At 53.1% G+C, this 14,407-nt stretch overlaps 1 protein-coding gene across 2 annotated transcripts in view; it reads left to right on the top strand.

The window, feature by feature from the left end:
* The first annotated feature begins 3,925 nt into the window (after positions 1-3,925).
* Positions 3,926-14,407, top strand: part of GPT2 (glutamic--pyruvic transaminase 2) — a 31,971-nt gene continuing 21,489 nt past the window's right edge. The window contains exons 1-3 of one of the 2 annotated variants that reach the window (XM_007450384.1): positions 3,926-4,168; positions 11,320-11,409; positions 13,486-13,594. In XM_007450384.1, the coding sequence (XP_007450446.1) occupies positions 3,926-4,168; positions 11,320-11,409; positions 13,486-13,594 (442 nt within the window). The remainder of the gene's footprint in view (positions 4,169-11,319; positions 11,410-13,485; positions 13,595-14,407) is intronic. The other variant, XM_007450385.1, reaches the window with a different exon arrangement.

Below are 14,407 nucleotides of genomic sequence, written 5' to 3'. Positions count from 1 at the left end.
TTCTAGGGATGCAGAAGAGCCTGCCCATTTCCCATCACCCCACACCCTAGTCCAGGCCAACCCTGGACCTTATTTGTGCCACAGTTCATCCTCCTGCACCCTCTATTGCCCCCCTCCAATTCATCCTCCATACAGCAGAATTTTAAACATGAATATGATCATGTCACTCCCTAGTTTTTTAGGCCTTCCAGGGGCTTCTAATTGTTCTTAGGATGAAAACCAAAATTCTTACATTCAGGACCTGGCCTGCCTGTCCTACCACTGCTCACCTCTGACCCCTGTCTTTCAGCCCTGCCCCTCCCTCACTGTCTGACCTGCAGTCACCCTAGCCTTCTTGGAGGTCTTCAGACCTCTCGGCCTTCAGCGATCCCTGGCCTGGGATGCTGTCCACCTCACCACTGACACTGAGATGGAGTGTGAGGTACAAGATGGATATTAGGAATCCACTCCTGTAAGAGGAAGTGGGAGGAAACAGTATCAGGCAGAGAAAGAAAAACCATGATGCAGGTCTGCCAAAGCTTTGGCCAACCTCCTGGGAAAGGCCTGGAGCAAATACTGCTCCAGCATGTCCCACAGGCTTCTCCAGTTAGGATGTGATGGTGACCTCATAAGGCGGTTCTGTGCAGGTGCTGTGCAAAGCTGTCTGCTGACCGCACCCCTTGGTTAAAGGCAAGTTCTCCCTTGACAGGTGAGAGGGCACATCTCTGTGTCTACCACACCTACCAGTACTGCTATCCCTCATCATCCAGCCAGGCTGCCAGGCAGCTTCAGCTAGCAGGCCACTTCCTCTGGGAAAGATTTGCTCAGACCTTTGGGCTATAAGTGCTCATAAAACTCCTCAGCAGTTATCATAGTTTGTAATCATGTTTGTGTGTGCAATCAATGTCTGCCTTCCCTAAGAAACTATATGTTCTGTGTAGGCAAGGAAGTTCTGTGAGACTCATTATAGACCCAGAGTTCAGCCAGCACCTGGCACCTCATAGGTGCCCAGTAAAAACCTACTGAGGAAAGAAATAAAGATTGGTACCATGTCTTGCACACATATGACTTTCACAACTGTGTGGGTCATCAAGAGCTTGCTGTGTATTTGGATCTCTCAGCTAGCTCACAGGGAGGGCATTTATGATTATTTCAATCAGGTTTTATCTCTGATATTTAGGAGCCTGCCTCCTGCCCTACCTTGACCTGGTCTAGAGGCAAAATAAAGGCAGAGTTCACACTATTACCACCACCATCATCATCACCACGACTACCACCCAAAAGCCTTTTAAGGGCTCAGTGCATTGCAATGGGCAGCTCCAATTTCCAAAACCTGAGAGCTACACAAGCCTGGTCTCTGCGTGTATGGGCTGTAGCACTGGGTTAGGAATCACACCTCCTGCTCTACTCTTAACTGTGCCACCTGAAAAGATTAAGTAACAAGTCAATCTGAGCTTCAACTTTAAAATAGGGATAATGTCTGCCCTTTCTCTTTCATTGATGTCTATCAGGTTCGAACTCCGTGATAGGCAAGAAAGTGCTTTGCAAATTGTGAAGTGTGGTTCACAGGAAAGTAAGGGAGCTTTCTTCTCATGCAATCATGACAGGTTGGCAAAGGACATACCTGGGACACTAGTTTTCTACAATGGTGACGTGGGAGCCCACGTACATGCGCTATGTGCTGGGCATAGATGGGCTATGTGCTGGGTGTTGTTTTTCTCAGTTGCGCAGATGGATTTGTGCTCACCTAAGCCCGCCCTACCTCCCAGCCCACTGTCCCTTCTGATCAGGGGTGGAGACAGCAGAAAGGGACTGTGTTTACAGCATACACAGGTCAAGGTTAAGCGTGTTTTGGAGGTGGAAAGGAGCATGTGGGTGTGTGGCTCCCCAAGTGGGCAGAGCGAGTAAGAATATGACATTAAAGGCAGTGGAGTCCTTAGAGAAGCTAAGCTCCACAGGGGAGAATCTTTTACCTGGAGACTGAATACCTAGCCATTGAGACAGAGGCTAGGAAGGAGCTAGTGCAGACACAGGTGCTGGGGGTGGAACCAGTGATGAGAAGCCCAAATAACTTTCCAGGGACCTCGGCAGGCCAAGATAGTTTGCTAACATAGGAATTCTCAGCGCGATCTTTGGTTTCTGTTGCTCTCCCCATCCCCTTTCCCCTTCATTGGTAATCAATTTATTTAATCAAAGTATATGGCATTCCCTTGATAAGGATGAACAAGAGTGATCCACAGCACTAGGTTCCAAACTCTTGACTTTTACAGTTACCTCACTGAACTTTCCCCACAGTCCCACTAGGTAGGTGTGTTACCCCTTTTCACAGATGGGGAAACTAGGCTTACAAAGGCTAAGCAACATGTTCAAAGTCAGCCAAGTGGTAAGTGGCTATATGCACCTATATTCAAACCCAGATTTTCTAGTACCTTCTCCCTTACACTGCTGTGTTTTTTAAGTTCCTCTTGCCCCCCACTTTCACTAATCTAATGTGTGTGTATTTGTTGGGGTGAGGAAGCTCTGGACTGTTTATCTGCCTGAAAACACCTAGACACAGAATTTCCAAGCCCAGGAGGGACCTCAGAGGTCATTTAATCCAACTTATTTTGCAGATAGAGAATCTGAGGCCCAGAGACAGGACGTGATTTCTCCCACATCCTCTCTGTCGATTTCGTTGTCTCCGAACAGTTGTCTTCCATTCCTACTCTTGCCCTGCACTCACGCTGGGTAAGCCAGGATGCCTTTTCCTGCAGGTACCTCTGCCAAAATAATAGTTACCATGCGCTGAGCATTCATCAGCAAACGTTTACTGGGTGCTTACTATGTACTGCGAACACTCAGAGGTGTTGCGAATATGATGAACAAGAAAAACGCTGCCCCTGCCTTCTGGAGCTTTCATGGTTAATGGGGGTAGAAAGGAAATTAACACAGGTAACGGAGGTGTGGTAGTGTTTCAAATGGAGTTGTCAGGAAGCCTGACCACCTGGTATATACCAGCTGCTTGGTCCTTTAATTTTCACGACATTCCTTAGAGGCTGTGAGCTGATCTCCGTTTTGACGACAAGGAAACCGACGCTGAGAGGGGTAAGAGTGGCAGTCAAGTCCAAAACTCCTAAGCCCCGCTTCTTACCAGTCCCCTTCTTACCAGCCCCCGTAGAGCGGCCACTGCCACCGTCGGGCCCTGGATGATGAAACCTGGGGCGAGGACTGCACCATCTCTCAGCCTGTGTCCTTGCAGGTGTTGGGGGAAGGGATGTAGGGGGGAATGCAGGATGCGCTTCCAGGGAGAAGCTGCAAATAGCTCTAATTTCGCAGAAGTTTGAGAAGGGCAGACCCCGCCAAGACCCGTCCCGGCACCGCATCCCCTCTGCCAGACAAAAGAGCCCGCCCAGCCTACAGCAGAGCCAGACCACCGCTCCCGCCTCCTGCCCGGCCCCCTATCAGGCTAGCGCGAGGCACTATGGGACTTGTAGTTCTATAAGCTCTCCAACCTGCTCTGAAAACAGACTATGGAACTACAAGACCCAGGAGCCAGCGGGCAGGCCCGGGCGGACTCGCCGGCTGTGGGTGTGCGAGCGCAGGGGCCGTGTGGTGCGGGAGCTGGGATGCGGCTGCTGGCGCCAGAGCCGAGGAGCAGCTCCAGGCGCGCGCTCTAGCCGGACTAGAAGAGGGGGTGGCCAGGTGGCGACAGGCACGTTGTATGCATGCATTGGGAGCAGACTTTGCAAAACCCCTGTCGTGCGGTGCTTTGGCTCTGCAGCGGCGAGGTGCAGGGTCCGAGTCGACGGGGGATGGGCACCCGTCCCAGAAGCCAGGCTGGCACCGCTAGCTGAAAGAGCCCTTGGCTGGGCTTGGGGACGGGTGTCGGCGTGCCCGCCTTGGGCTGTGCGTGACGTGTGTGTTCTCTTCCCCTTTTTGTCCCAAGGTTTCTCTGGGCGGGCGCGCGATGCAGCGGGCGGCGGCGCTGGTCCGGCGGGGCTGCTACCCCCGGACCCTCGGCCCCTGGGGCCGTGGTCAGAGCAGCGCGGCTGCCGAGGCGTCGGCGGTGCTCAAGGTGCGGCCCGAGCGGAGCCGGCGCGACCGCATCCTTACGCTCGAGTCCATGAACCCGCAGGTGAAGGCGGTGGAGTACGCGGTGCGGGGACCCATCGTGCTCAAGGCCGGCGAGATCGAGCTCGAGCTGCAGAGGGTGAGCGCTGGCTCCAGGGTCCGTGGGGCGGAAGGGCCCTGGGAGGGCAGGGGGCACTGGTGGGGGAGAAGAGTAGCAGCTGTCCCCTGCTGGGGTTCGCCCGCAGGACTTCCTCCCACCCGCGTGGCCAGCTCTTTCATTCGGCCCACCTTGGCTAAAACGATAGAATGCCCTCCCCCCATCCCTTTACCCGCCAGTGCCTGGCACCTGGCACAAAGAAAGGCCCTCAGATACGGTTCACTTGTTGAATTGAATTCATCAGTTATAATTGAGCTGCCCTCAGTGCCAGGCACTGCCTGCTATGTGGCCGTCCTACCCGCCTGGAACCAAGATCCATGGGGAGGTGGGGGTGGGGGTGAGGATGACAACAGGCAGTAAAGAAAGAAACCAGAATTTCAGAGCTCACATTAGGTACCAGGGGAGGGAGGAAGGCTCTGAGGAGACTTAGGTTTGCTCACGAAGCTTTTTCTCTCTCTGTCTAAGACCTTTTGGGTCATTCTGCCAGTAATGATTCCCTGACAAAAGTGGAGCTGTTGCAGAGTGTCCTGCACAATTCCTTCCCTTAGGCCCCCTTTGGAACCCTGACTGACAGCCATATCTTGTTCTCCCAGTGGGTAGCAGAGGCTTGGGCCTTTTGGGCCTTGGTAGGGTGGCCCTGGGACGTTCTTCCTCCTGGTGGCCGGCTGGCTGGGATTGAGTTCATAGCTGTGTGTAAAGTGACCAAACACCCAGTAGTGATTTCTGCCTCCCTGCAACCAGGGCGGCTGGGGTGGGTGTAAGAGATGCCCCTGTAAGATACCAGAGTTCTAACCCAGGTGGAATTCAGGAGGCAGAGTCAAGAGGGTAATGTAAAAAAAAGTAAACACTCCTAAGATTTGTAAGAACTGATGACAGCAGTCACCCAGCTGCTTGCCTAAGATAGTTCTAACCCAGAAGGGGGGAGGGTTCCTTGATCTCACTCTCACAGGCACCAGACTGGATGTCTTGGGGGTGAGTTGCCCGCTTAATGTTCCTTGAATGCATGGGAGGAAGCCGTGGTGGGACCGTTACATTAACGTGGGGACTTTGGGGGTTTGATGAGCTCATGGCTTGCTGAGACCTTGTTGGGACACTCAGTTCTGCTGACTCAAAACAGTGAGTTGGACAAGTCAGAGTCCAGTGTCTCCCTCTGACTCCTTGCAGGGCTAAGTTTAAAGCTTGGCCCACAGAAGGCTGGCTCAATTTCTGTGCCTCCCTGTCCTAAAGGTGGGCCACAGGCAGAGAAAACGGACTTTTGCTGCTCTGCTCCTTGCTGATACCTGGCAGACTCTAGCTGGCCCTCCTTAAGACAACAGCCTCCCTGTTAAGGCTGAGATTAAATTGTTTCCGATTTATCACTTTACAACTGATTTTTCTGGTTGCAGAACTTGTAGGGGTTCCAGGGATTATCTCTGCCTTTTGTTAAATAGGAGCTTCCGTGTGGGCTCCATGAAGTACAAGGATGATTAAGGCAGAAGGGGACACTGTCTTTGCCTTCACGGATCTGATTGCCATATTGTCCTTTGGGCCTGAGCTTCTCTTCCCCCAATTCTTTAAGGATTGGTGGGATTTTTTTTAGCAGGCACAGAAAATGTGAGAGCATTCCAGGTGGAAGGAGGGCTGTGAGCAAAGACAGAAGGTTGGGAAGTTCTGGGCATTTGGGGAAGGGAATTGGTGCCATTTAGAGAGCACTGTCTGGCAGAGAGATATGGTAGATGAATAAGATGGAAAAGAGGGACTGGAGTCTTGTGTGCTGGGCTCAGTATTTTATGGTGCAAAGTTTGGTGTGCAATGGGGAACCAGGATGGTGTTCCAGCAGGGTATGGCTCCATCATTGAGGTGGAGAAATTTCTTGGTCATTTGGGCTGGAAACACCCTGTGATTTCTAGGACAGATGGCCCCACTGCCATGTTCTACCCCTGAGCAAGTTGAGACATTCTTTCTGTCCACCTACATTCTCCAGTGCTTTCGTTCAAATTCATCCCTTCTTATTCTCTTCTCACTTGGTCGAATCTCAGTTGCCTGATTCTTGGTGCTGGAGATAATAGCCCCAGCCAAGCCAGCAGAGCCTTGCTTAAACCTTTCATTCTCTAGAGACAGCCTCTCCATTTTGCTAGCTTAAACAGTGCCCCTTCTGAGAGAGCCATATTTTCCCAGTCTTTTTTGTTTTTTTGGCTTGGCTTGGCTTGCGTTGGCTTTGCACAGCTTCATTTTTTCTACCTCTATTTTGAACTCTAATGATCAAAACTGGACTGATGTTATTTTAAAGGGTTCGATTTGGTTAGAGATGGGATTTGTAGGGAGTTGAGTGACTTGGGGTAAATCTTCAATCCTCTCTGGGCTTTGGTTTCCCTAGTCTATAAAAGGAAAGTTGGGTGGGCCCAGGGCTTTTCCCCAGGTCCTGACTTTTGTGCCTTTTTGTCCATCTGAAGACCTTTAAGCTGCCTTATGGAATCATTTCACCAGGTGCTCTGTAAATAGTACCGGCTGATTGGCTGGACACGTGGCTCTGTTTTGTTTTGTTTTTTAACATCTTTATTGAGGTATAATTGCTTCACAATGGTGTGTTAGTTTCTACTGTATAACAGAGTGAACCAACTATACGCATACGTATATCCCCATATCCCCTCCCTCTTGCGTCCCCCTCCCAGCCTCCCTATCCCACCCCTCTAGGTGGTCAAAGCACCGAGCTGATCTCCCTGTGCTATGCGGCTGCTTCCCACTAGCTATCTATTTTACATTTAGTAGTGTATATATGTCAGTGTGGCTCTGGTTTTTAACTGTGGGGTGGCTTGCCAGGCAAGTCTCGTCTATCTTGCTTGGTGGTAGGAGGGGAAGAGAATGTTCGGGAGATCCTGAAGGAGGAGGGGCACTTGACTAAGTGGGTGTGTGAAAGGGGCCATTCTCCTCCAGCCTGGTCTGTGTGCTCTCAGGGAGGCCCTGTTTCTCCCTGACAGCAGCTCTAAGTGGGAGAACCTATCAGCTTTTCAGATCCTGGTGTTCACTGGGAGCAGCATTTAAAAAGAAGCTGCCATTAGTAGGAGTTTTGAAAAGATCTGTCTGTTCCTCCTCAACCTACTTCTTTTTCCCTTGTTTTATTGGGGGAAGGGAGGAGGTTGGCATAAGTGGAGACAGGAAGGCTTCTGTTTGTAAAAGTACACAGAGTCAGGGCAAAACATTTACGAAGGGAAAAACTGAATACTGTTAACATCAGTGTGTGCTGCATCTAAACACAGTAAAAGTGGAGAATGCTGTAGCACCTCCTTATCGTTAGCTAAGAACTAAGTCTGGAAACTGGATGTGCCAAGCACAAGAGGTGAAATCTCATCGGTCATTTTCTTTAGAGCTTAGATGCTATCTTAAAATAAAGAAATTTGTAGTGTAGGCTTCCATTTGGATGAACCCTCCACCCATCCACCCTGCCCAAGTCACCAAGGACCTGCATCCTGGGCTTTGCCTTTATGTGCTGTGGGCCTCAGACAAGTCACTCAGAGCACCTTGGCCTCAGTTATTCCTCTGCAAAATGAGCTCAATTTATTTCTCCTAAAGACTAGCTGGAGATGTTTAGTGATGATGCTTTGAACAGCTAGAAGCCAGTCAGAACTCTTTTTTTTTTTTTGGTCCGCGCTGAATGGCTTGTGGGATCTTATTAGTTCCCCGACCAGGGATTGAACTTATGCCCTCAGCAGTGAACATGTGGAGCTCTAACCACTGGACCGCCAGGGAATTCCCCAGTCAGAACTCTTAAGAGTCTTCGTTTTCAAGATAATGAGAGTTGCTTGGGGAGAGTGCCAAGGGTCTCTCTTTCCTTGCCTTCCTCTTGAGTCTCTGGGTCTAGGAATGTGCTCTGTGGGGTTTGCTCTCCTGCCTGGGCCTTAGCCTTGCTATCTTGAATTATCCTGTTTGGAGCTCATTCAGCTCTCATCCCTGCAAACCTCAGCTTCTACGGTTGACCCTCCCACAGGCCCCTAGACTTCAGGAACCTACGTCCAGCCTTCCCTGCATCCATGGTTAGGAAACTCAGCCCTTGGAGCTCCCACCTCATCTCTTAATCACAGGCCTGTATAGGTTTGGCTCGGTTTCTTCCAGCTTTGCTTGTCATAATGGTCAGGGCCAGACCCTGTGCTGAGCCTCGGTTTCCTCAGCTGTGCAGCGCACCTATTTTCAGGGACCCTGGGGACTAGCTGGGTTTGTCTCTGGGGCTTCCGTCTGGAGCTCTCTGTTGGACTTCCTGCCTGCCCAGTCTTGCTCATGGCCCTGGGGTCTTTTCACGTGGCCTTCCTGGCCTGGAGCCAGCTGCGCCCTCGCTCCCTTCTCTGAGTCCACTTCTTCCTCAGCCCGGGCTCTGAAGGTGGTGGCCTCTCCTGTGTGGCCCACTTCTGTCACAGGGCATGATTCGTAAGTGTTTGTTGAAGGAGAGGGAGGCTCTCTGGGGACTCACCATCCTACCAAACCTTCCCGCTCGCATGGCACATGAAATGACAGGAGCCACCCCTACCTCGAGGAAACTGCCTTGTGCCTGTTAGAATTGTCCATTGTCCTAATGCTGGGCCTGTGAGCTGGGAAGGACAATGCTAACTCCTTTTTCCTTCTCCCTGCTAACACCCTCTGAAATATGCCATCCCCAGAGCCTGGGGGCCTGCTCCTTGAGCCCTCCTTGAGCTGAACTGTGGGAAGAGAGCCCCCCTGTGTTGGCTCTCATCTCAGTGCCCCACAGGGAGGCAGCTCTGGGCAGGATGTGTGCAGATGAGTTAAACAGGTGGGCTCTAGGATGCTGGGAATTGGAACTAGAAAGCTATGTGCTGACCTGGCAGGCTCCCGAGGGCGGGGCTGAGGTGTGGTTGCCATTGGGTGTGCGTGCAGGCCTGGATGAGTCACTGTGGGCAGGAGCCTGCCCCTGACTCCTTGGTATTTCCCAACCCATGTAGATCTCAAGTGCCTAGATACAGGAGTCTCCTTTGTATGGTGGCCCTTGGCTGGGCAGGCTGGTCCCCTGCCCATTCAGAGGAGCCAGATTCCCACCCTGCAGCTCGTCCATCATAGCGAAGTGTCTGGAGACCATAGGTACCCAGACCTGAGAAAGGAGATGCTCTATGCTCCTAGGCTGCTTGTTGGCAGGCCCCAGATTGGTTGAGCAGTGCAGGGTGAGGGCACAAGAAGGGAACATCCAGGGATCTGTTCCAGGTATTATTCTCTCCCTGCATTGGGCTGGCCGAGGGCCCGCAGCTGTGTGTTGTAGTTCCTGGCCCTCAACTGTGACAGATTTACTCCCTACCAAAGAATGGACTGTGCCCACACCATGGAAATCACCTGAGTTCAGCTAGCCAGGCCTGGGGGACCGTGGCAATTGAGTCAGGCTGACAGAGCGTCCCATGCCAGGAGCCCAGGCCAGTGCCAAGGAGTGGGTCAGGTCTGCCCCTTTGCACACAGTGGCCTGGATTGCTCCACCTGTGGGATGAGCCCTGAGGCCACATGCCCTGAAGCCTGTCTCCAGGGTGCCTGCCCTCACCCCAGCCCAGCCCTGGGCAGTGGGTGGTGCTGTCCCCCAGCCTTGGCCCCCTGAGATGTCTTTCCATATTGGCCAGCCCTGAAGAACTTGGTAAAAGGGGCAGGAGGGAATTAAAAGGTCTTTCTCCCCGCTACCCTCCACCAAACATAGCTTTTGGAGACTTAATCAGGCCCTGTTTATGACGGTCCAGTGCTGTTTCTGGGGTGCCCTCCTCAGCGCCCCATGCCTCCTGGCTCCCGAAGCAGCTAGAGAATTTCTGTATGAGAGGGGCTGAGGAGTGGCAGATGAGGGTCAGGAAGACTTGTTCGGCAGGCAGCTGCTTTCATCCCTTAAGCCTACTGGTCTTTACTTAAGGGGTATATTACTGAGTTAAAAAAGGGAAAGTTTTCTAAAGTTGCTTTTATGCACACATTGTGTGAAATGGAGAAGGCAAGTGTCAGAACCATAGAATTGTACCTTTAAATTTTGTATTTAGGGTGCCTTTGGGGAAAGGGCAGCTGGAGATGGGAAGGTGGCCAGGCATTCCACCCAGGCCCCCCCTTGGTACTGCCACCCCTGCCCCACCGCCTTCTTCCTCCACCGTGACCCTTGTGACCTTGTTCCTGGTCCAGCTTTGTAAGATGATGATGTTTGTACTCTGCCAAGTGCTTTCATACTGTTTGTCTCAGATAATCCTTTCAGCTGCCCTGGGAGGTCCTTGAACCTGCTGTTGATTCTAACTCTTACAGTGGCTAATTCTGGATTTATCAGTGAGCTGCATGGAGTTCCCACATTTCCAGCTCCCCACAGTTCTCCATCCAAAACGCATTTTCTCCTTAGCAGCAGCCGGGGTGTCCTGCAGTCACCTCCCCAGTTACATTGTTGCCAGGGTTTAGGAGTTCCTCCTCTCTCTGCCATCTCTGTTCTGTGCTAAACGCATTGCTCAGGCAGTGGCCTCAGTTTTGCTCTTCAGCCAGTCTTTTCATCCCTGACGCTTTTTTTTTTTCCAATATGAAAATCAGCCCACATTCTTCATCTTGCAAAGACAGGGTTGCAAGAGAATGACCCCCAAGAGGTCCCTGCTGATCAGTGTCTTCTGGAGGGAGGGTGGCTGCAGTGCCCCAGTCATTCACTTAGGGGTGGAGGTGGAGCTGCGCTTGGGGGGAGGGAGCCGGCAGTTGTGGGATCCTCTCCCTGATGTTTTCTGCTGCTGACCCCTCCCTCCCTCCCATCACATTTGCCCCAGGGTCAGCGTGGACCTGCAGCTGCCTCAGGGTGCTCTGGCAGCCCAGGAAGCTCTTCTGGCCTTTTCAGAAAATGGGTAACCTTTTGAAGCCTTAATTTCCTAATCTGTAAAAAGGGTTTTATATGGGTTGGCCGAAAAGTTCATTCGGATTTTTCCATAACATCTTATGAAAAACCGAAAAACCGAAACCCATTTTTGGGCCAACCCAATACTGGCCCTTCCTCATAGGGATGGTTATGAAGGTCAAATGGGACCAAGCATGTCAAGGGTACTGGGCCTGACACCTGGCAAGGCTCAGAATAGGGCTGCTTATTAATATCCTGTTGAGCATTGCTTGGCCTCTGTAATCCAGGGTCTGAGAGTCACTAAGTAACCACCTGTTGCTTTCTCTCTACTCAGGGTATCAAAAAACCATTCACTGAGGTCATCCGTGCCAACATCGGGGATGCCCAAGCCATGGGCCAGCAGCCAATCACCTTCCTCCGACAGGTGAGCTGGCCCCCAGGAACAGAGGCCACTGGGACAGCAGGGAACCAGCCAGCCAGGCCCATTACATGACCTCTGCCTCCTTGCCTGTCCAGCTCCCTCAGGACACAGCAGACACCAGAATCCCACAGGGAGGTGCCATTGAAGTAGCAGCCCCTTCCAGTGCCTGACGTCCCCACCGGTTCTCTCCCTCAGTCTCCTCCCCTTCCAAAGCTGTCTAAAATTCCTAAACCCATTTTGAGGACGCTCTAGTACACAAGGCTCCCAGGTGCATGGTCCTGGATGCTGAGTTCGGAGCTGGGTTTGTGAGGGCATCAGAGAGTAGATGGGAGAGGTAGAGGCCCAGTGGGCTGGGAGGTGGTGCGTGGGGGTCCAGGTATGGCTTCCCAAGTGAGAATCCCCAGGTTTGAGTGTTGGCTTTGCTGCTTACCAGCTGGGTGGCTTTGGGCAAATGGAGATCACCAGACACTGCCTCGGAGGACTGCTGGGGGACTCCATGAGATGGAGAGTGTGAAGGCCCTCAAGAGGCACATTTCAGTGTTTCAGTTTGAATGCCAACTGCAAGGATGCTGCATGGGCCAAAACTGTGGGATTGGTGGGCTAGAGGGGAAAAGATAAGGTGGGAGAGTACTCCAGGACCTGCTAGACAGAGGTTGGAGACCAGCTACAGGGAAAGCTTTTCCCTGGAGAAGGAATGGGGCAAAATTTGGTCCTTGTGTGGTTAAGGTTGGCAGGCTGGGGCAGGCAGCAAAGCTGAGTGCTGAATGCCCTGGTCTTCTTTTCCTGCCCGTATTTCCTGCTGCAGGGACTGGCACACAGGAGGGGTGATCCTACCCTGCTCCCTGGGTGGAGGGTTGTTGGGGGCCCCGGGGCCTCAGCCTGCAGCCCCTCAGGGAATTCACACAGGGTATGGGAGAGAAGGACCAAGGCTGGCAACGACCTCAGGAACGTCCACTGCATGGACTCCCGTGGCCACTGTTGCAGACCTCAGGAGCGTGCCAGCTGCCCATGAATGTCAGAGGCCCCAAGCAGGGCCCGTGGGGAGGAAGTGGATCAGACCAGACAGAGAGGCTCTGCCAGGGAAGTGGAGCAAGAGGAGGTCAGAGCATCCTGGTTGTCCTGGAAGCTCATCCTGGAAGCACACAGCTTAGGAGAGGAGAGGCCCAAGGTGGCTTCCCTCTGCAGAGGTTCCCCACACATGCCTGGGGCACCTCCTGTTGCCTCAGCCTTTTCTGGCTGGCTGGCACACTCCCTGATCCAGCCCTGCCACTGGCTGTGGCAGGCCCGGCCTCTCCCACTTGGTGGTGGCCTCCTCCAGCCTTCACAAGCACCCCAGGGAGGAGGGCAGGCTGGGTCACTGCCTATTGCACAAATCTTTTTGAAGAAAAGCTGGGCTCCAAGAAGCCTGCGCCCGCCCAAAGTCCCCCAGCTGTGAGCCACAGCCTGCCTCAATGCTCCTGGCACCGCTCTTAAGCTTCCAGCTTAGACTTGCCTGGTGAGCGGGGGTTTGCCAGCACTTTTGCAAACATTTCCTTACTTAATCCTCTTAATTTGTGAGGTTAGGGTGATTTTCTCTGTTACAGAGATGAAAAAGCTGACTCGGTTTTCAGTTCTGGCCAGGAAAAGGGGTGATGGGGGTGCTCAGGCTGTAGGCAGAGGTCTGTGCAATCCTGTCATCTAGGGTGTACCTGCCTCCTCAGCCCCAGCCCCCTGCTCTGGAACCCCTGGTTCTTGTGGCCTTGGGTATGTGAGCTGCTGACCTTTATGGAGGAGGTGGGGCAGAGTAAGCAGCCTCCTTCTGTCCCCTGGCTCCTCGGAGGGTGGTGGCCCACCCTCTGTCCAGGCCCAGGTCATCATGGACCTTGCCTCTCACCATCTCCCTTCCACTGCAGGGCGTCCACTGTCCTTATCCTCGCCTGTCCCCAGGCCCCCACAGGCCAGTGCCCTTGTGGAGAGGCCAGTGAGGGCACTGTCCCTCAGAGCTGTCATCTCACACCGTCGCCTACCCGGAGTCCTTTGTGTCCCTCCGGGGTGGGAGGTGCTGGGAGCCCAGCCCCCTCTGTGCCTCTGTTCCTCCAGGTGATGGCACTCTGTACCTACCCAAACCTGTTGGACAGCCCCAGCTTCCCAGAAGATGCTAAGAAACGAGCCCGGCGGATCCTACAGGCTTGTGGCGGGAACAGCTTGGGTGAGGCCCCGACTTGCCAGGTCCCAGCGGGCGTGAAAAGAGTGTGTGTTCTCAGCGTGGGCCTGGGCCTCGGCCCGGAATGGAGGGTTACACGTTGAGAGAGTGTGTGAATGTGTGTGGTGGCTGACGTGCAGAGTAAATGACAATGTTCTTCTTGTCCGTGCTCTGTCAGCCTCTTGTTTGCTGAGCTTATGGGGTCGATGCCATCTTTTGGTGGATTGGGGCACTTCAGGCGCAAGAGCCTGCATTTGGCTGGATTTGGGGTTTACACTGGGAGCTGGCTTTGATGCTGAGACCACCCTCAGAGCAGAAGGTTGAGCCCGAGGCAGCCTCCGAAGCCGGAGGCCAGAGGGAGGCACATGCCCCGCTGGCCCGGCTTCTCACTTCCCTGTGGCCACGCTGTGAGGTGCCTGTGGCCCCCTTTTGGTGGCTTCCTCGCTCTGAAGGTGCCGCCCACCCCCCCAACTTGTGTGTTATGTTCCCGTCACCGGACTGCGCTCCTTTGTGCTGGGAGCCCAGGCCCAGCCTCAGCCCCCAGCACCAGAGGGCTCCGTGGAGGAAGGCCCTGTAGATGTGAAAATGATCTTCTCTCCCTTCCCTGCTGAGATGGATTTCCAGCCTCTGGGCCTCTGGCTCTTTGTTCTCATCTCATGTTCTTTTTCCTGTTTATTTTTGCTTCATTCCTTTGCCAGTGCCTACATAGGGAATCCAGCTTCCTTTGTCCTGAGGAAAATCATTGTCCTTAGGGCTTTTTTAGGACTTGTGCCTGAATGTTTCAAAACATGGGACGGGGATTCTTGTGGCTTGTTCAGC

This window comes from Lipotes vexillifer, unplaced genomic scaffold, assembly GCF_000442215.2.
Source record: "Lipotes vexillifer unplaced genomic scaffold, Lipotes_vexillifer_v1.1 scaffold1489, whole genome shotgun sequence".
Lineage (NCBI taxonomy): Eukaryota > Metazoa > Chordata > Mammalia > Artiodactyla > Lipotidae > Lipotes > Lipotes vexillifer.
This window is presented reverse-complemented; position numbering and strand designations above follow the sequence as displayed.